Source organism: Equus quagga, chromosome 3 (genome assembly GCF_021613505.1).
Source record: "Equus quagga isolate Etosha38 chromosome 3, UCLA_HA_Equagga_1.0, whole genome shotgun sequence".
Lineage (NCBI taxonomy): Eukaryota > Metazoa > Chordata > Mammalia > Perissodactyla > Equidae > Equus > Equus quagga.
This window is the reverse complement of record NC_060269.1, coordinates 68,017,304-68,038,588: the sequence shown is the minus strand read 5'-3', so window position 1 is coordinate 68,038,588 and position 21,285 is coordinate 68,017,304. Positions and strand designations below refer to the sequence as shown.

General features: G+C 48.9%; 1 protein-coding gene across 2 annotated transcripts; it reads right to left on the bottom strand.

Moving 5' to 3' along the window:
* Positions 1-5,798: 5,798 nt before the first annotated feature.
* Positions 5,799-10,196, bottom strand: NKX3-1 (NK3 homeobox 1). Of its 2 annotated transcripts, XR_006887986.1 has the most exons (3): positions 9,836-10,196; positions 7,776-8,756; positions 5,799-5,819 (listed from the first exon to the last, which is right to left on the bottom strand). XR_006887986.1 is itself a non-coding variant. In XM_046656911.1 (2 exons), the coding sequence occupies exons 1-2, from the start codon at positions 10,158-10,160 to the stop codon at positions 8,338-8,340; spliced, it is 744 nt and encodes a 247-aa protein (XP_046512867.1). In that variant the 5' UTR covers positions 10,161-10,196; the 3' UTR covers positions 5,879-8,337. The 2 variants fall into 2 exon arrangements, 1 of the variants encoding a protein (XP_046512867.1); XM_046656911.1 differs by lacking the exon at positions 5,799-5,819 and having other exon boundaries at positions 5,879-8,756.
* Positions 10,197-21,285: the final 11,089 nt, after the last annotated feature.

Here is a 21,285-nt window from a genome sequence, read left to right as displayed (position 1 = left end):
CTTCCATGAGAAGAATGCAACCGTTTAAGCCCAGAATGTAAGACAGAGCCATAAAGCAATCACTATGGGCAGGGCTAAACTTAGATGAAACTTAGAAATAGAAGTTTGTTTTTTTCTTTTCAGATCTCCAGCGTTCTTGCTTATGTCTTCCCTTCTCTCTTATGGTGATCCACTGTCAGTATCACATGTTGTCTCTGTTGAAATTACACATTCCTATTCGGGGATAAATGATTTATTAGGTTTCATTCATTATCTCTCCCAGGAATATTCACATTTTAGCTGGCGATGGATTCTTAAGCTGCAAGAATGAATCTTGAAGGGTGGAATTTCACTTATCAATCAGCAGGTGTGAATCAATCTATAGATCTTCATTGCCTCTGAAATCACACAGTTGTTTCCCTCTGGATCAGAGATGGGATGTGTGGAGCTGACTTGATCCAGCTCCCACCATGAGACTAACTTCTCCACTCAGCAGAGGAGTTGCTGAAACTCAGAGGAGCTGGGGAGATTTGCCCTCACCTCACAGTCAGTCGGTGGTAGGCAGTTTGGAACCCATTGCTTCTCTCCAGAATCATAGGACCAGAGGGCTGGCACCACGCACGTCCATCCTAGTTACGACCTCCTCACCAAATAGCTGTCACCTCTGCAGTGGCAGGGAACCCACATCAGGCCAGTGATTTTTCAGACATTACTGATCTGAGCTCTATGTCACCTTGATGATTCCACCTGGGACAACACAGAAAAAGTCTAATCCTTCTCTTCTCTCCTCTGAACCACTGGCCCTCACTTCCCTTTTTCAGGTTAAACATTCACAGTTTCTTCAACTCTTCTTTAACTGACTGTTTCAAACCCCAGCATCATCCCAATGATGCTTTTATGAACTTGCTACAATTTATCTCAAAGAGCCAAATCCAGCACTCCGGGTGAGGCCTGGACTCACTTGCTCCTTCATGCCCTCAGCAGTCACACGTTTGATCAGCGTCAAACTTCTCCCAGCTCCATGCAGACTAGGGAGGGATGCTTAGCTTCAGGGCTTGCGACACAACACATTTTTGGTTGCTGCCCAAGATCAAATCAGTTCTGGTTTTTAGGGACTTACGGTCAACCAGCTCTCTTAAGTCCCTTCCCATGGCCTCCTGTTGTAGTGTGCACCTCATTCTCCGTTAAGCTGTTTCTCTGTGTGGGAAGCTGACCCCATCTGTGTGAAAACCCATCCTGCTACTCTGGGGTGTGTGCCTGCGCAGGCTTTTATAAAACCTATTTGAGTTGTAATGAGAACACCTTTCCTTAGATCCTAGTCCAGCTTTTTTTCCTTCTTGATGCCAAAGTTGACATTCCCCCAGTCTGTCTCTGTAATAAAACCTAATCTCTAGGACGTAGAGCCATCTCTTCGCTCCGGGTCAATCAGGAGCCAGCGAGAGGGGTGGTGAGCTCTCACGTGCACGGAGACGCTTGCACAGGCCATGGAAAACTACTCGTCCAACTCTTTCCCCACCACTTCCCACTCTGTGGTCCCTCCTCCCTCACCTTTGCTCCTCACACACGAGCTGAGGGGAAAAAAGGCAACAGCCCAGTAACAGGGGCACAGTTTAAGTCAAGGTCAAAGGCATTCTGGAGTTGGGATTCTGAAAAGAAGCAGCTTCAAAACTTTGACACCATCTCACTAGCGTCTTGCATGCTGTCTTTCCTCACCCACCCATCACCCCTCACCCCACTCCCTTTCCCTCCTCCGTTCCAAGAGCTTCTTCCAATGGAATTTCTTAACTCAATTTACACATTTACAGTGGTCTCACCTACCCATTAATAGATAAAGAAAATTAAAAACCCAGAGAAATCATTCGTGTGAGTGACATGAGGACCCTGGGACCTTTGTTGCAACCTTCCATCATCATTCATGTGGCCAATTTGTACATTTCACAGAGAGAGCAACAAAAGAAGCGTCTATAGCCTCGGTAAGTGTCCCGTTCTCTCATTCACTCGGGGTCTCTTGGGCTGACGTCTCCATTACGTCAGTCTCTGTCACAGGAGGGAGATGTGGACCTGCTGACTGGAGCTCAGCTGAAGCAAGATAAGCAGCTCCTTGCGGGCCTTCGCCCCTGGCCGCACTCCTTACCCACAGCACCCCTCACTCTGCAAGGCACAGAACCCGCATGGGGTGCCTTTGATGAGTCAGATCTTCCTTGCAGGGAAAAAAAATTGTCAAGGATCTGAGTGTAAACCAGCCCTCGGCCTGGACAGAGGGAGAGATTCCAAACTTTTCCACAAGGGAACGACGTGGCCTCCCCACCCCGGGGTTCCTGTGGTGAATCTGCCCTGCATTCTTCTCTGGAAAAGCGCTCCTCAGAGCTAATTCGTGTCCATAGCTCCTGTTTTCAGATGTTTAGGTCAAGTTTAAGCTTTCCTGGCTCTGAGCTGGAGTGCTGACATCCACTCTGCATTCGTTGCATGCAAATTTTAGTCAAAAACTGTGTTGTCACAGGGCATATTCTTCCCTCACCCCGAGAACTAACCTCTACCTTAGCCATCTCCATACATAGACTTTTTTTAAAAAAAGTTTAACATTACCAACTTGGCAGAAAGAAGTGTAAATGTTACGTCAGTGTTAAGACGCTACTTAATCCTGATGGGTGACTTGTCAGGGAGGCTGACTGACAGGTGTTGAAGGACACTGGCTCTCCCCATGGTGCACCAGCAAGGCTAGGAAGCTTGGGCTGGTGAAAACTCCTCGGCAAGAGCAGAGGACGGACGGGCACCAGACTTGCCGTGGTGGGCATTTTGCACACAAATATTGAGTCATTATGTTGAACACCTGAAACTAATATGTTATATGTTAATTATTTCAACTAAAAAAAATCTCAACTACAACAACAAAAGACAAAGAGTTTCTTTTCTGTCTTCCACAGGCAGTCAGAGAGTGTGTTGTCAGTCCGGATGGGCTTGGCTTGGAGGTGGGTGGGTAATAAATGCTTCTGGATTACCAGCTTAGCCAAACACCCAGGCAGTTTGGGTCCCTTCAGCTTTTAGTGAGGGATTAGCTGGAATGAGCTGGGCTTTCCCGGATTACAGAGGGCCTTTTGATGATGTCAGAAATTCCAAGAGGAGGAGGCTTGAGAAGAAAGTAAGAAAGCTAAACATCTGTTCTCTGTAAAAAGCAAGAGCAAGCCAAAAAAAATCCAAAAACCCAAACCCACCGCAAGGCCTCCCTTCCTGGCTCCTCCAGGTAGCTCTCTCTTGTCCTGGCACCTGCGAGGGGCAACAGGCAAAGCAGCTGAAAAGAGGCTAAGCAAGCAGTTTATTAACTTGAATATTAGTATTTAAAAAAAATACTGATGCCTGAGCCCTATTTCCAGAGATTATAGGGCAACTGGTGTTGAGCAGGGCTGGGCCTTCGTTTGTTTTTGTAAAGACTCCCAGGATATTCTAACATTCAGCCAATGCTGACAATCACAGGACCAAGGGGCATCCTGCAAATGCAACTGAGACAGTGGGGACATCTGGTATCTGAAGTGAAATGCTGCTGGCCTTCCACCTTCAAGAGAGCAAGATCAGCACTTATTCCCCGTCACCATGACGGGTTTCCAGGCTTTAAAAAACTCTGTGAAGCCCTGCAATCCTACAGTCATTTCAGGAGAAAACGGGACTTTCCTCTGTGTCACCTCCTCCTCTCCCTGCCATGTCCTCCCCTTTAAGGGCTGTGCCCATCACTGGGTTGGCATCAGGTAGGGGAGGCCACACAGGGCATCGATCCTAACTCTCTACACTGATTCTCGCCTGAACCCCCATCAGGCCAGAGCCAGCTCAGGAAATAAGCCCAGGCTGCGTCTGGGATCTCTGCAGGGGTAAGAGGAGGACACAGCATGGAAGCCGAGGTTCTTCCCCCTTCCCTCGCCTTCTTTGGACGGGGTCGTCCGTCTGGGAAAGTTTGCGTGGAGACCAAGTCCGTGGCTAAACTAGGAGCTCTTCATGTTCCAGGCCCATCATTCCTGCCCCTTCTCTTGGGCAGTAAATAACTCTTGGCTTTGAAAAACAAGCCCTGGTGACACGCCGGTGGTGGCTGTGGGAGGAGCAGAGTCTGGATGTCTGCATGCAGAGCTCAGTGCTCTGAGCCTAGTCTGACCCTTTCGGGTCAGGGTTCCTCGTTGCAGTTGCAAAGAATGGTGGTGACCGTGGCCCTAAGGGTGACCACGGCCCTGAGGGCGACTGAGGAAAGGATCAGTATGTCCTATACTGAATTCCACACTGCTGGGAATGTGGTGCTCGTGACACAGTCGTGTCTTCCGTGGCTGGCACCTTACCCCAAGAGGAGCCGCACTGCCAGAGGCTACTCCCACTTTCAAGAGGGGCTGGTGCTGGATACTAGTGCCCATCCCTCTCCTCAGGCTGAGACACACTGGCGCTGGAGCTTCTCAGAGCACAGAGGGAGGCCTCAGCCGCACCTGTGTGATGGTCAGCATCTCCCACTCCTCCCAGGCCGGCCAGGCTTCCTCTTGGGCGTAGCACCTGAGCGCACTCAGTAAGCCCTCTGCGGCTGCTCCCCGTCGCAGACCCTGGCTCGGCAGAGCCACTGTCACTCCAAGGGCAGCTTCCAGGCCGTAGGCCTGACACCACCCCGGGAAGACCACTTGCTTTGTAGTCAGAAGGAAAACGTTTCTGCCAGGTATAAATCTCCAACATTTGTTTCTCCTTCTGGCAACTCTGGCCTTCCTAAGGAGGCCAGGGAAGGACCAACAGGACCACGAGGGACAAGCCACAGAGACTCTAGAAAATTGCACCTGACGTAACTGGAGAGACAGACTGAAAAGCAGTTCCCAACAGCACACACAGGCGGCCCGGCAGAGAGAGCGGCTGGAAGAAGGCGCTGCGAGATCAGCAGATAGTGAAGGAAAGTTGGAGAAGGGACAAAGAAGAGCAGGCAGAAACTTTCTTTAGAGATAAGAGATTTTTGTTTAATTTTCCTGGATTAGTTACTAGTTACTTTTAAAGGTTAAAACAATTCCACATCTGTTAATTTGCTGCAAGAGCCTTTGTAACTTGAGAGCTGACGGCCTTCCCGCGGTGGGGAGGTTGGCTGCAGAGCTGTGCAAGAGTTAAACCTCGCGATGTGAACATGCTCCGGGAGGCCGCACCTGTGTGCACAATGTACTTAAAGGATTAGAGCAAACTTTGAAATTATGATATGTATTACCTAGAGTAAGCACCTTGCTCTCTAAGCTTCTATTTCCTTGAAGGAGGGGGTAACAAAACCATCAATTCTCTCCGGTAATCAGGCGCGTGAGACACTCCGCTGGTAAAATTAATGAAGGTTTAAGAGCAGGCAGATGAAGGATGTGTTATTTATAGATTTTATTTTAAATCTATTTTCAATACTTGTGATTCCAACTCAAAGGTGTTGCTTGCAAGAGTTCTGTCTGCCCTGAATGAAGGTGACATTGTCAGGGAGATGCAGGTGCCGGGGGGCCAGGGGAGCAGCCATAGTACGAGGGGCTGGTGGACGACGAGAGGGGAATTTTCAAAGAAGTATTGCTGTGGTGCTGGTGCTCCCTTCAGGGTCTTTATGATACGTCAGTAAACACTGATGTTCTCTATTTAAACAAAAGGTATCAGGGCTGGGGCAGCTGATTATTAAACTCAAGGCAGAGTGTCTCTTCCACCCCGTGACTTCCCAGGAACGCAGGCCAGTGTATCTACAAAAGAAGGACCATCACCTGCTGCAGCTAAGCTCCTGCTGTTGCTTCTTTGGTCTCCACAGATCTGTCAGGTGGGCTGTGGGGGGAGCACATGGCAGCCAGACGTATGGAAGCTCAACGGCATGCAGTCTTCTGGAAACAGAAAATCGCACGCAGGTATGTCTAATAAAGACACAGTACTTTATTTTAAAAACACTCATATGTTGCAAAAAATACATAGAAAAATAAAGTTTGGCTGGGATGCTTGACTGAACTTCAAGTCACAGGCTTTTATGTTAGAGATCAGAGCAGAGCGTGTTACGCATGTGGAGAACCCAAACTAATGTCTTCAACAAGATAGAAACAGGCTGTCCGGGTGAAGTGGTCCGAGACACCCTCCAGCTCACCTGTCAGACACCGACATACTGGTTCTTCAAATGTTGTTTTACCAGTTCAGATATGGGTGAGTGACCAGTTCCAATGGGAGAAAAGCAGGATGGATTCACGAATCAAATAACTTTAAACTAAGACTTTTTTTTTTTTTTTTTTTTGCAACACAATATACCTCACAGTAAAATGTTGAACACTTGCAGAACTGCAGGCTGAAAGAATTAAAGTCTGAGGGTGGGAGCCGCGGGCACTGAGCAGAGGAGTGCCGAATGCTTATCTGAAAAGCCCTGTGAAAAGGAGCAAGCAGTTCAGGCTTCTCTGCCTTCGGTGCCGCTAGTGCTGTTGGCAGCAGGGCATTTAACAGTATTTCAGCGTGGAGCCCCAACCATAGAAAATGGGGAGAAACGGGCCAACTTTCTATCCACTTTGGCAGTTTTGCCACCAACAGTGAATTGGCCCTTTTAACAGGAGGAAATTGAAAGGTTTCTCACGAAACAGAATTAAGTAGTGGGATCAAGAGATTTCCAGGCCTCAGGGCACCTCATTCTAACTGGCTTTTTTTATTCTGACATCTTCTCTCTACCAGGTCACCTGAGAGAGCAGGATGAAAACAGAAGGGTGGCCACCTTCCTCCTTTGCCCTCTTCTCATTCCCTCTGAAGTCACAAGTGACTCATTTTGGGGACCCATTTTTTATTGGCGTTAAACACAGTGGCCAAAGTATCTGGACAGTTGCATCGTTTGGTGATGGAAGCCACAAAAACGTTGTTTTGGAAACTATTTCCTTTTCATTAGCCTTTTCCTGTGAAGGGCTATCAGCCCGTCAGCTTGCTCAGGGGCCGGGCTCTGCAAGGCCTAGGGGCTTTTTCCCCAGGCCCCACGCACAAGCCCTTGACTTCGGCCAGACGGCTCCCGGCACCGAGGCGTCCTCCTGCACCGTGCTCTTCCTCTTGTGGGAAAGCCCGGGCCTCCCACCCCTCTGCTGCAGGGATCCCAAAAGGTGGGCAGACTTTAAACTGTAACAACAGGGCCACCAGAAAGTCCTAGGAAAGCGGTAGTGACCTTCTAGAGTGTCAAGTCTTTAAATAGGATTTGGGATTTAATGTTGTATATTTTTAAAGGAAAGAAATAAGAATGGCTAGTGTAAAAAAAATGCATGTCTTTGAGCCAATTCAGAATCTGCCCCCTACTTTTTTTTTTTTTTAACCCAGGAGAGATGAAGCTTTGGGAAAAAAAAGGTAGACCAGATCTCAGGCTAAATAGGAAGGCAACTGTTAGGTGCAGCCAGAGTAAAAGTCTGGACTGAAAAGAAGCCCTTCAGTGGGTGATTGCTGTGGAAAAGGAACAAAAACTACAAGAAGGCGGGAAGGAAGGAGCTCACAGTAAAGAAGTCTGTGATCTGTCATTATGTGGTACGAATTACAGCCTGAAAACCCCAGGAACTTCTCATTCTAAATTCTCAGGCCCAGCACAAAAAAGTCCAGAAGAGGCATTTCTACCTTTTGCTAATGAACTGCAATGCCCCCCCCGCAGGAGCCCGGCACTGTTCCTCAGCCCTGCTCCGGGCCCAACCCTCGCGGTAGAGTTCTGTTTATACAGCTTGTCTTAAAACCACGGTGAGTGCTTCTTGTTCTACTTGGGCCACCCTGTAAATACTTAAGTTGGCATATTACTTAAAAAGGAATAACAGAAGCTTATATTTTCATCTCCTCCTACCCACCCCCATAGCCTCTGCCAATCTGCACTGAGCATGACGGTTTCTCTGCGAGATTTCTCTAACAGGGATGGAGAGAAACGTTGGTCATATTCCAAGGCTAACGAGAGGCCTCTGAACTTCAGCTTAACTCAGTAGTAGATGATCCTCATCCTGGCTGTCCTTGCCCCCACCAGGTTTGCTCTTTCGGCATCGACACTCAGTTACACAGGAGGATGAAGCTGCAGGAATGGAATCCTCGGAAGTGATGTGGACAGCTCAGACAAAATCATCCTAAGTGCTAGAAACAGCATCTGATTTTATCCTTCCCACTGACAGCAGGTCTTGAAGAGCAAAAACGACCCACATTATGTGTACAGGAACTATTTGGATATTAAATTATTCACTGTCCCAGATCTTTCATTGGTCCACCAGCGAAGACTCTGGGATTTCCATGCAAATCTCCAACAGTTTTGGTCTGCACGCCCCTTGCTCCCGGGTCCTCCCTCACCTGGCCACTTTGGCCTTCCAGAGAGACAGCCTGGGGAAGGCAGATTGTGGTCACACATGGTTGCCATCTGAGCTGGCGTTACCAGAAAGCCGGGCTCCAGCCTCCCAAGCAGTACAGGTAGGGGTAGTAAGGATAGTTGTTATACACGGAGACCAGGGAAGCCCGGGAGAAGGCCTCCTCTTTCAGAGCTGGCAAGGAGGAGGGCTTCTCCAGGTTGCCCAGGTCCGAGCTGAGCTGCTTTCGCTTGGTCTTATAGCGTCTGTTCTGGAACCATATTTTCACTTGGGTCTCGGTAAGCTTGAGGTTCTTGGCCAGGTGAGCCCTTTCCGGGGCTGACAGGTACTTCTGGCGGCTAAACTTCCTCTCTAGCTCAATGATCTGAGTGTGCGAGAAGGCAGCACGCGAGCGCTTCTGTGGCTGCTTGGAGGGTTGGGGAAGGCCCCGCGAGGCGCCCGAAGTGTTTTCACAGTCCGACGGATAAGTCTCCAAGTGCCTATCTGGAGAGGAGAGGGCGGGATGGGAAGGAAAAAGTTACATGTTAGCAGAGAAGAGAACAGAATTCCATCCACCTTATCTCTTCCATGAGTGAACAAACAGCCCACTGTCATCTTGGATACATTTCTCTTTTTTCACATGACTGAGGAACTCTCCGGAGTGGGCAGTGAGTGAATATGTATATTATGTATTAGTTTTCTAATAGTCACCAAGAACCCAAAGTAAGAGGGGGTTAGTGATAGAACTTCCTGCCTCATCGTCCACTAGAGCTCTATAGGGATCCTCAATGCGTGCTGAGGTGGGTCGCAGAGGGGAGGCAGGGAAGGCACTGAGAAACGAACTACCTGGTAAAGCGGGACCCAAAGGCATCCGGTGTTAACATCCGGGTGGCAAGAAAGGGCTTGTGTGATGGGAGAGGCGGCCAGGGCTAAGTGCAAATTCATTCTCTGGCTTAATCCCCTTTTTTTCTAAACGAGGCGTTAGGATGCCTCATATGAAGTGACAGGAAAGAAAATGAAGTCTACTCTAAATGTTCCAACGGTGTTATATTTCCTGTAGACCAGAGGGGACCCCCAAATTCACTGTTTTACTGCCCATGGGATTGGGAAGCAAAGGGAGTCTTTGCTGGTCAAACTCTAATTTATTAACACTAGCAAGTTATTGTCAACTATTTGTGACATGTTAGTTACTGTAACCGCCGAGAGGTACGCGGGCCTGGCGCCGTGGAGGCAGCGCGGAGGCACGGAGCCGGCGTCGGGCGCTCCCCGGGACGCCGGAGGACCGCGGGCGCCGCAGGCGCTGCCGCTTTGGAGCCCGGGCGCCGAGAGCCCACGGAGCCGACGGCTGACCCCTGGGCCGCCCTGACGCTGGGGCTCAGGCTTAATCCCCAGGGCACGCCCGCGGCAGGAGGCGGTGAGGTCCCTTCGCCTGTCGCCGCGGGGCCCCGCATCCCTGCAGCCGGAGCTCCGGGAGGTCCGCCCGGGACCCGCCCTCCCGCCTGTCCTTGCAGCCCGCAGGCTGGCCCGCCTTCCTGCGGAACCCCGCCCGGCCCAGCCCGGCCTCCCCAGCCTCGCCGGCTTACCTGGCTCCGTCTCCGCCGGCGTCTCGGCTTCCCCCGGCGCAGTTTGGGGCCGGGCGCTCGGCTCGTCCTCGGGCGACCCGGCGCCGCCTCCTCCGCCTCCAGGCTCGGGCTCAGGGTCTCGCTTCGGGGCAGAACGGCGCGGGAGCTGCGGAAGGCGCCGGGGTTGGGAGCTGTCTCCGTGGCCGCCGCGCCGCTCCGGGCCGTCCCGTAGGATGTCCTGGATGAGGAAGGAGGTGAGCGGCTTGGACTGGGAGGGCGGCACCGCCGGGGGGCTGCAGCTGGCCGCCCCCAGCTCCCCGGGCCGCGGCTCGGGCGCCCTGAGCATCCCGGCGGCTCGGCCCCGGCTGCAGCGGCCCCAGGCTGCGCCAGCGGCGCCCGCACCACTTTCACTTTCCGCCGCCCCGCGCGCGCTTATAGCCCTGGGGGAGCGCGCCGCGCCGCCTTCCCATTGGCCACGGGATCCGGACCCCGCCGCCGATTGGCCGCCCCGCGCTCCAGGTGAGGGGCCGGGAAAGGGGAGACCTTCGCACCGACTCGGTCCCTTTTCCCTAGTGGAATCCTCTCCAAATTCCTTCTCCTTGCCCCTGGCTCGTCTCCCTCCGCCCTACGTCGTTTTCCCAGGCTGGGATTGAGAACTTGAAGCGGGTCTCCTTTGCTCCAACCCACAACGAGTTTAGAAGGGAATAGTGATGGAGGAGAGAAATACTCCATTTAGCTCTTATAGATTGTTACAGCAGCTTTACTCACAAAGAGATGGGTGGGGGAGTTACTACCATCCCAGTTTACAGATGACAATTCCGGGGACCCCGTGACGAGGAGACATTGGCAGCAAAGCTGGCCCTAACTGAGGCTCTCAAAGAGACAGGACAGTTAAGTGCGGTGCCTGACCCCAGGAGGGGTTCTGTGCTGGACGTCGTTGGGGCCACTGTTAAAAATGGAATGGGAACGATGGATTACAGTATTGAGTCAACGTTAAATTTCCTGAAGTCGATGACAGTACTGTGAGAATATAAGAGAATTTTCTTAGGAAATACACGCTAAAGTATGTAGGGGCGGAGGCCCACGGTGGATGTAACTTACTCTCAAATGGTTCAGAAACAATGATATGGATTGATAGATAGATCCCATGTGGTAAAGTGAATGAAATATTAACTATTGGTGAATCTGTATGCAGGTGTTTTTATCTATGCAACTTCTCTGTACATCCTGTGCCTTGGGAAGGTCTTTGGCAAAGATAGTTTTCCTCTCTCATTTTTTTTCACTTCAAAAAAAATTTAAACACTTTTTGAAATAGTTGTACGTTCATAGGAATTTGCAAAATTAGTACCCCCAGCTTCCCCCGTGATGACATATAACTGCAGTACAATATAAAAAGCAGGAAATTAACATCAGTACATTACTGTTAACTAGGCTACAGAGCTTATTTTATTTTCATCCTTTTTAAACTGGCATTAATTTGTGTGTGTGTGGATAGCTCTATGCAATTTTGTCACTTGTATGGATTCTTATAATGCCACAATCAAGATACAGAATTGTCCCACCACCACGAAAGAACTCCCTGTGCTCTCTCTTTCTATTTGTGTCCCCCACCCCTTCTCTTCACCCCTGACCCCTGGCAACCACTCGTCTCTTCTCCATCTCTATGGTTTTACCATTCAGAGAACATCATATAAATGGAATCAAACATCATATGGTGTGTAACCTTTTGGAACTGGCTTTTGTCACTAAGTGTAATGCCCTTGAGGTCCACTTAGATTGTTGCATGTATTAATAGTTAATAATTTTTAATTGCTGATTACTATTCCATTGTATGACTCTACCAGAGTTTGTTCAACCATCCTCCCACACCAAATGATCTGTTTCCAGTTTTTTCCTATTGTGAATGAAAGGACTATGAATATTTGTGTACAGGTTTTTGTGTGAGCACGAGTTTTCATTTCTCTGTGATAAATGTCCAGGAATGCACCTGCTGAGTTGTTTAGTTTAGTTTTGTAAGAAACTGCCAAACTACATTCCATAGTGGTTGTACCATTTTAGATTTCCACCAGCAATGTATGAGAGTTCCAGTTTCCTCACATCGTCATCAGCATGCGGTGTTATCATTATTTTTATTTTGCCATTCTAATAGGTGTGCAGTGATATCTCATTGTGGTTTTGATGTTTAATTTGTATTTCCGAGATGACTAATGATATTGAACGTCTTTTCATGTGCTTCTTTATCATCCATATCTTCTTTTTGGTAAAATGTCTGTTCAATTCTGCCATGTTATAATTGGCTCTTTTGGGTTTTTGATGTTGAGTTTGGATGGTTCTTCATCTATTCTCTATATAAGCTTTTGTTGAATATATGATTTGCATATATTTTCTCCTAGTCTTAGCTTGCCTTTTCATCTTTTTTTTTTTAAAGATTTTATTTTTTTCCTTTTTCTCCCCAAAGCCCCCTGGTACATAGTTGTATATTCTTCATTGTGGGTCCTTCTAGTTGTGGCATGTGGGATGCTGCCTCGGCGTGGTTTGATGAGCAGTGCCACGTCTGCACCCAGGATTCGAACCAACGAAACACTGGGATGCCTGCAGTGGAGCGCACAAACTTAACCACTCGGCCACGGGGCCAGCCCCTTGTCTTTTCATCTTTTAACAGGATATTTCATAGCACAAAAGTTTTTAATTTGGGTGGAGTCCAATTTATTGATTTTTTATTTTACAGATTTTGCTGTTGGTGTCGTGCCTGAGAACTCTTTGCTTTCCCCTTGTACTGAAGATGCTCTCCCATGTTATCTCCTAAAGGTTTTACATTTCGTTTTTAAATCCATGATCCATTCTGAATTAATTTTTGTATAGGGTGTGAGGTTTAGGTTGAGATGGTCTCCTTTCATTTTTAAAATTTAGAGCTGGGTGGCATTTCAAATCAGTGGGGAAAATGTGAATTATTTAATAACTAGTGCTGCCATTTGGAAAAAATAAAGTTCTATTCTTATAACAAAATAAATCCCAGATGGCTCAAAGATTTAAAACATAAACAGGCACGTTTAAAAAAAGTTTAACCACACTCATCATTAGAGAAATGCAAATCAAAACCACATTGAGATGCCCTTTTTCCTCCTATCAGATTGGCGGAGGTTAAAAAGATGGACGATGTCCAGCGTTGGAGGGGTGTGGAGGAGCAGCTGTTCCCATACCAAGTTGAAGGGAGAGTAAATCAACTTTGTATATTTAGATGGCAACTTGGCAAAAATCTGTCAAAATTAAAACTGGGTATATCCATTGACACAGACATTCCATGCTTAGAGATTTACCCTAGAAATATACAAATACACAATATACTGGCTTGGGAAAATATCCTTAATTTGGTCAGAGAGTGCTTCAAGTTGCAAAAAAAGTTAGAGAATGAACCCATTGTGTAAAACAATAACTACAAGTTATCTATTTGATATTTTACATTTGAACATTTTAGCATATAGTAAAATCCAGAAGGATATTAATATCTCGATAGAGCAGTTAACTCTGATCAGTAAGATGGAGATAGCAGATTGAGAGAAGGAAAGGAGAAGAACAGAACAAGGGGCATTTCCTTATACTAATTTCTAATTTTTAAAAATTTAAAAAAATTTAGAGCTGGAGCTGAGCCTGGGCTCCCTTCTTCCACCACTACCTCCTCAGACTTCAAATGTCCCTTCAGAATGGGGACACAGCCCACGGCACTTTCCCTCACCTCGCTTCACATGTCCCTCCTTTCGTGCTTTATATTTTGGATGTTTATGTGGGTGGGTCTTCTCCTTTATTAGCCTAGGAGCTCCCTGAGCAGGGACTGTGTCATCCTCATATTTACACCACCCGTAACACCTGGCTTAGTTCTTGGCAGACAGAAGATGCTCTACATATGGTTGCTGGCTGGATGTCCAGCTTTAGGGACTATGAGGTGCCTCACTGGCTGGCAGTATTTTCTATAAGGGACCACAGGGTCCCAAGGCAAATCACAATGTAAGGTCTGTCTCCTCCTCTTACCGTGTCTATGCAGCTGAAACTGGGTGAAAAGAAGCAAGGGCAATCAGGAAGATGTATTGGGAGTGCTCTGGGCCTCTTTAGAAGGAATAGATTCTGGAGAAGACTAATGACCACCCCAAGGATGTCCCCTTTCTAATTCCTGGGACTTGTGAATATGCTATGCAAATGGCAAGGGGTAGTTAAGGTTGTAGATAGAATTAAAATTGTGACCTGCTGACCTTGAGATGGAAAGCTTATTCTGGATGATCCAGGTGTGTCAGATGTAATCACAGAGTCCTTATGAGTAAGAGAAAGAGACAAGAGAGTCAGAGTCAGAGAAGGAGATGTGGCACTGAAGGGGGGTGAGAAGGACTCAGCTGGCCTTTGCTGGCTTTGAAAATGGAAGCGGGGGACTGAGCCCAGGAACGTGGGCACCTCTGGAAGCTGGAAAAGGCAAGAAATGGATTCTCCGTAAAGCCTCTAGAAGAAGCACAGATTTGCTGACACCTTGATTTTAGCCCAGGGGGACCCGTTTGGACTCCTGACACCTAGAAGCTAATCTAGGGGCTTCTGTAAAGGGTGCAGAAGTGATGAGAGGAGGGTGACCGGCTCTGCCTGGATGTGAACTTTGGGTCCTTTTTTTAAACTTGGAAATATACGTTTAGATCCATAATCCCACCTCTTCATTAAAACTTTCTTCTTTGTATATTTTCTTTCAGTCTTCTGCCCTATTTGATTAGAGGATAGGTGCAATTTTGTCCCTGTTTTTTCTTCTAACTTCATATTACATGATAGGCGTTTATATATTGCTCCATTATGTATTTTAGAAGCCATCTAGATCCAAAGACATTTAGACCTAGAAGGGACCTTGAGTCATCTAATAAAATTTCTGGGTTTTCCAGGAAAGAACCTAAGATTTACAGAGACTACAGAACTGTAACTGGAAGTCAAGTTTCGCAAACCCCTAGCCCATTGCATTACCTTCCTCCCTTCCACTCACCCCGACCTGCTCCAGTGTAGAAGGCAGGAACAGAGTTTATAGAATGGTCCTGTATAAGTGTGTTTTAAAATGTACCTGGGATTTGTTTTAATCCAGCGTGGTAAGACACACAGACTCAGAAATGACTGTCACAAAGGAAGAGGTTTGTGCTCACAGATCCCTAGAAACAGGCCATGCAGGGCCACACGGGGAAGCACCAGGGTCAGGAGGCAGAGAGGGTGAGGGGAAAGCATGGACACAGCCTTTCTTGTGGTTTTTGTGGGAAGGAATGGGCAAGGCTGAGCAGGTTTAGGTGATTTGGGGCAGGAGGATTGTTGGCTTTGTGTGAATGTGTTGAATAAAGGAGATGGTTGAGGGTGTGGACTTGGCTGGTTGGTTTACGTGTCAGAGCTGTGTTCATAGGCAAGTTGGTGCTGTCTCTAGCTAACCCTGGGAGGGACAGTTCCTCCCCGTGGCCTGCAAGCCTCAAGATGTCCAAGCATTGTAAAATACAGAAAATAAAAAGCATGATTAATACAAAATGCTTTATTAGCATACCTTCCACCAGCCAACAAGGTTTATAAGATTTCCGAGAAGGTAGCACTTCATGGTGTCCTGATGGAGGTGGGAGGAGTGAGGAATAATCCTAGGGTCTAACCCAGGTGATGGCCGAGCTGCAGGGGTGAGTGTCTGGGGGGCAGTGTTCGTTCCTGGAAGGCTGCCTGCTCATGGCATTGAGAGCCTTCTCTCTCTTATTCCTCTTCCTTTTTGTACCCTCAAGCGCCAGCCCCGCGTTCCAATTCCCGGTTCTAACTGGACCTAGATGGGCCCCAGTGAGAGAGACTCCCTGACTTTCTCACGGTAGAGGCTCCTACCATCCTCAGAATATAACAGGCCTCTTTGGCATGCTGTCAGTTCTTCGTGAGTCTGCTCTCCTGGGGGTGGGGCGGAGGGGCGGCAGAAGATTTTCCTCAGTGTTCTCGGAAATTCAGTGATGTTGGAATGCAGACTTGTCCCTTCACTGTCTTTCTGGACGTAGCAGGAACACTAAAATGCAGGCCCTGTGTCTTCCTAGAAAGGGTCCTGTTTGTGTTCCCATCCTCACGTCCTCGCTGCGATGAAGCTGAAGACTTTCAGCCCACGTGGAGAAAGGATTGTTGGGAGCAGCTCAGGGAGTTCAGTGTGTCTCTGAGCCCTAGAGCAGCTGGGGGTGGGGGGTGCTTTTTTGGAAGGAGACAGTGGCCAACAGAGTAGGCTCTGGCTCTGGAACCATGGGCAAGTTACCTAACCTTTCTGAGCGTGCCTCAGTTTCCACATGCAAAATGGGTGCAAAAACAGCATGCCCTCAAGGATTATTGAGAAGAATAATAAGGCCTTCACAAGGAAGAACCTCAGAGCCTGGCATACGGAGAGTGTCCAGGAATGGTTCATTTCTACCGGTAGTGTTAGGTTCTAGTCCCACCTGCACACCAAAGCAAATTTGCTTTTCTCAGGCACACTGCAAAGGGGTTGAACAAAGAGGAGCGCTGAGTCTAGAAGTCCTTAATGAAACTGGGGAGGAAAGGGCAGGAGAGTGCGTTGAATGCATGAACACGCTTCAGGCCCAGTCCGGTGGTGCTTCTCCACCACACTGTCTGCATCATCAAAGTGCAATATCCCGACTCTTCATCCTGCTTTCCCAAGGCCTTCCATACACGGGCCTCAGCTTCCCTGCCTCCTCTCCTCTCCCGTCCTCCCTGACGTTCTCGCCTGCCTCTACTGACTGTGTCTGTCATGGTTCCCACGCATGGCCAGTCTTATCTCCAAGTCTCTGTGCATGCTGTGTGTACTTTTGTGATCTCTTGTTTATTTCCACTGGTTCAATTTCCACCCAAAGACTTTGTAGACCCCTCCAGCCTCTGCCAATGGCTGTGCTGCTCTTTGGGCATCTAATCCCCTATTGCCTTGGAGTATTTAATCCTTTTACGGTTACCAGTTTCATTTGTTGGCCTTATTGAAGGTCATGGCTGTATCTCAGCTTCTCCTTTTCCAGTACCATGCCAGGAAAGGGGACAGACAATGGACATATATTGAGTGCACACTCTGGACTGGCTCACGATAGACATTTAATCCTCACTACACCCCACTGGGGAGCACTTTTTATGGATAAGAAGACTGGAGGGGCCGTTGGCATAGTGGTTAAGTTCATGTGCTCTGCTTCAGTGCCTGGGCTTTACCAGTTCATCCAAACCTGGGCAAGGACCCACACACTGCTCATCAAGCCATGCTGTGGTGGTGTCCTACATACAAGAACTAGCAGGATGTACAACTATGTACTGGAGCTTTGGGGAGAAAAAAAAAGGCGGGGGGGGGGGGAAGATTGGTAACAGATGTTAGCTCAGGGCCAATCTTCCTCACCAAAAAAAAGCATATCTTAAAAAAAAAAAGACTGGAGCTCAGAGACCGAAGGTAACATGCCTGGGTCCTCACAGGTAACCCAGGCTGTTCCACTCCAAAGCCAGCGCCTTCCCCCGGAGACCAGGCGCTAGCACATCACAGGCGTTCAGTAGACACTTATCCTCAGGTCTCCCACTGCTTCTCACAGAATCCCTTGCTCAGCTTGCCCTCTTTCCTTGCTTTTCTCTCTCTTCTTCCATGGGAGCATGATAGGCAGAACCACAGAAAAGAGGGAGAAGGGAATGAATTAAACCACTCTCCCCAAGGTTAGCCTGGATCACAGGCACTGGCCCCCTGGAGTGGTTCAAAGGCATGGCCCCCGAGTGATATTGCTCCATTCTTCCATTCACATTCTTCCATGCGGCTTTTGGGTTAAGATTATTTTCATGTGTAAATATGAAAATGCTACGTGAGTCTGGTGGCATGTGAGTTACCCTCAGTTGCACAATGGCATGAATTAGTCAGACTTTTATTTCCCAACTGGTGGTTGGCAGAGTGCAGAGCCACAGGATCTGAGGGATGTGGCATAAGAGGAGGGCAGAGAGACCAGCCCAGAGCCCAGGAAAACCAGCCTGGGGGCCGTGGGGGAGCGGATAGTACCCTGGGTGGCTAGACCTGTGCTCCTCAGACTTTGAGGTGCATACAGGTTACCTGGGGACCTTGTTAAAATGCAGGTCTGCTTCAGCAGGTCTGGATGGGCCCTAAGAGTCTGGTTTCTAACAAGCTCCCAAGTGATGCTGCTACTGCTGGTCCAAGGACCCTCCCTGCCTGCTTTGAGTAGCAAGGCACTGAGGTCTCCGAGCAGCTCCAGGAGGGAGAGTGGAGGCCACTATAGCCCCGTGGGATCTACTCCATTTCTTCTCTGAGGGACCGCAGACCTCCTGTGTGCCCAGGACCTTTATCTCATTTGTGTTTCAAATCCCATACCAGCCAAAAGGCCTCTCCCTCCCTTGATCCTGAGACCCTTTGAAAAGGTCTGTTCCTCTGACTCCGTGTCTGTTCATGCCAGTTTTCCCTGAAGGCCTTTCTGTATAGCAAAGGGGATTAGGGTTTTGGAAAAGTTAGGTGGCAGATAATAACTCAACCTCATTATGCCCCTCATCAGTGCTTATCACCCAAGAAAAGCCATTGGGGAAGATTTATTGGGCAATAGGAACCCAAGAGTATTTTGCTAACGGTGCCCCTGGTTACCTCCCCCACCCCCTCCATTGCTGCCTGTTTCTGGAAAGCCCAGGCCTGTGGGGATGCGTCTGCAGAAGTTCCCTTGTCTCACTGGGTGGCCACAGTCCCTCCATGCCTGGTCTGCTTAACAGCTTAGCAGAAGCGCTCACGGGAGGCACTGGGGCTGTTTGTCTATGGAGCGAGGCTCTGACCTTCCCACACCGCCGGCTGCCAGAGCGATTGGAGACCGCCTGCCTCCCACACCCTGCAGCCCCCATGAAACTGAGTGGGCTATCACGGACGGTGCCCTCAAATGGTGGTGTCCAGGGCTATGATCGTCTGAGAAGGGGGCAGAGCCGGTTTCTGGGGATGGGCTGGTGCACATCCCTGTGAGGTGAGGGGCCGAGGGCCAAGACTCTGCTCAGCTCTCCAGAGGTTTCTACTGACCCCTGTGACTGGACAGGAACTGGGGACACAGAGAGCCTATCTCACAAAGAAAACTGCTTTCTTCCGGAACTACTGACCAGGGCTACTCCGACAGACACTTTCTTGAAAGTTATTTAGGACAACATAGCCACAGACCCCTGAGCAGAAAGGAAGTGGCACGGGCCAGGGGATTCATACCTGGCCTGAGGCAAGTCCTGCCCCATAGGAGGTGAGGCAGGTGAGGCCATCCTGGTGTTTTGATGGTTCATGTGGGAGTGGCCACCTAGGCATGTGGGGAAGGAAGGACAGATTCTTCTAGACCACCTGCAGCGCCCTGATGCCTGAAATGCTTTGGGCATCGGCACAGCCTTTCGTCCCATTCACACACTTCTCCAGGTTCCCATTCCTCTGCAGGGACTGGGGGAGAGGAAAGAGGGAGGTAGAGAATAATCCGGAAGGCATGGAGACAGTGCATACTGGAGAGAGGGAGATGTCCAGACCAGGAGGTATCATGGCATTCCTATTTGAAAGTTCACAGAATTGGAACGGAGAGACCTTAGGCGTCATTTTAGAAGTGAGGGGACTGAGGCTCAGGGAGTCTAAATGACTCGTCTAAAATGACTTGTCAGTGACCAAGTCAGAACTGTAGCCCATCTTTCTCAATTTACAGGCGAGTCCTATTTCTATCTACTAAAACATGTGCTCTTTACCATAAAGTATTTTAAACAGTTAAAAACTGCAGAGATAATTGGTATAACTTAATTTATTTCACATATTTTTTGAAAAAGCAATAAAATGTCACAGCTGAAGTCTTCTGGCCGGTGTTTTATTTCTATGACATGTCAATGGACACATTAAGGCCTCTAAAAAAACCCTGCTCATGTATCCCCTTGTCAGAGCCAGGAGGTAGGCAATTGATAAGCAGAAAAACCAACAGGTTAGATGAAGCCTGACACGCTTCTCCTCCGGAGACCTCCGGGTGGGATGCACCCAGCGGGAGGATGCGTGGGGAGGGCGGGGACGTAGGGTGGCAGGAGGAGTCCAGCCCGACCAGGGGTCCTAAGGACAAGGCTGGGAAGGGGGTGTGGCCTCTCATTGCTGAGTTGGCTCAAGGTCCCTGAGAAGCTGGGCCCCATGGGCATGGTGCACCCAACACATTCTTGATGGCTGTCTCCCCCAAATAGGGGTAGAAGCCATTAGGTGTCATCTGAGTTCTGAGCAGGAGAAAGGCTGTGGAAAGAGTGGCCAGGGGATGGGGCATCCTAGAACGGGAGAGGAAGGAGGCCAGGTGACAACTTGGTCTTGACGGACAGACTCACCCACCCGCTCAAGGGAGGGCTTAGTGCGGAGTGGGGAGGCTGGTTCGTTTATGTCCAGCTGTTTTAGGGTGGCCTAGCATTGCAGGGGACCGCATGCAATGGGCCTTTCTAAACTGGTGAAATGCAGTGATACAGAAGTCGTTGGCTTGGACAAAAACAATAGTAGCCGACATTTAAAATGTACTGTTCAAATACTTTTCTTCCAGTAACTCACTTAGTCCTCACAACAACCCTGTGAATAGATACTATTACAGCCCACTTTACAGAAGAAGAAACCAAGGCACAGAGAAGTTGACTAAATTTGCTGCAGCCAGTCAGCTGATAAGCGACAAAGCCAAGATGCACACCCAGCAGGCTGGCCCCGGATCTTGCGTGTTTAACCAGCTTTCTGCTGGCGTCACTCCCGGCCAGGGTCCCTGCACAGGAGGCAATGCCACATCCTCGAGGCATGAGTAGGAAGTGTGCCTGGGGTCAGCATGTAGCATAAATTGGGAAGAGGGTTTGTGTGTGTTGTGTGGGGGGGGGGGGGAGTGTGCAATAGAACAAGCCATCTGCCCTCAAGGAGCTTAGAGTCAGACTGGAAAACAAGGTACACATGGAAAAGCAGCCTCAGCCCACATGCGTCTCAGATCGTCCACCGAAACTCAGGAAATGAGGGTTCCATAGCACAAGAATGCATTTAGATGGGGCAAAAAGTGCAGAGACGTGATTCACACTAACCTACGGAGTGGTTACCTCTGCGAGGAGTGAGGACGAGGGGACTGGGTGGGGCTTTAATTCTATCGGCATTGTTTTATGTCTGTAGGGAAACAGCTTAAGCGGAAAATAAATAGTCACAATAAATAAATATTTCTTAAACCTTGTTGGTCCCTGGAGATAACCATGGCTAAGACCTGGTCCTGGCCTCAAGGAGTTTATACTCTAGTTGAGGAAACAGACAGACAGGAAAAGACAATGGAACTTGCAGGGGATGTCTGCACAGGGTGTCAGATCAATAGTGGACAGCAAGTGTTGTAGGAATTTCCCATCAGTACAATTGAAGGTTTGACTGGAGGCTGTTTATTGTGCCATTACTACTATATTATTGTAATATATAATTATATATTAGTATGTTAGCAGCAGGACCCTTTTCAGATGAAATTTTA

Bases quoted from the DNA above. Each gene is read 5' to 3' on its own strand.
- NKX3-1 (XM_046656911.1), bottom strand. From the start codon at position 10,160: ATGCTCAGGGCGCCCGAGCCGCGGCCCGGGGAGCTGGGGGCGGCCAGC. The intron at 8,757-9,835 runs GTAAGCCGGCGA...TCTCCTCTCCAG, and splicing joins GCCGGCGGAGACGGAGCCAG to ATAGGCACTTGGAGACTTAT.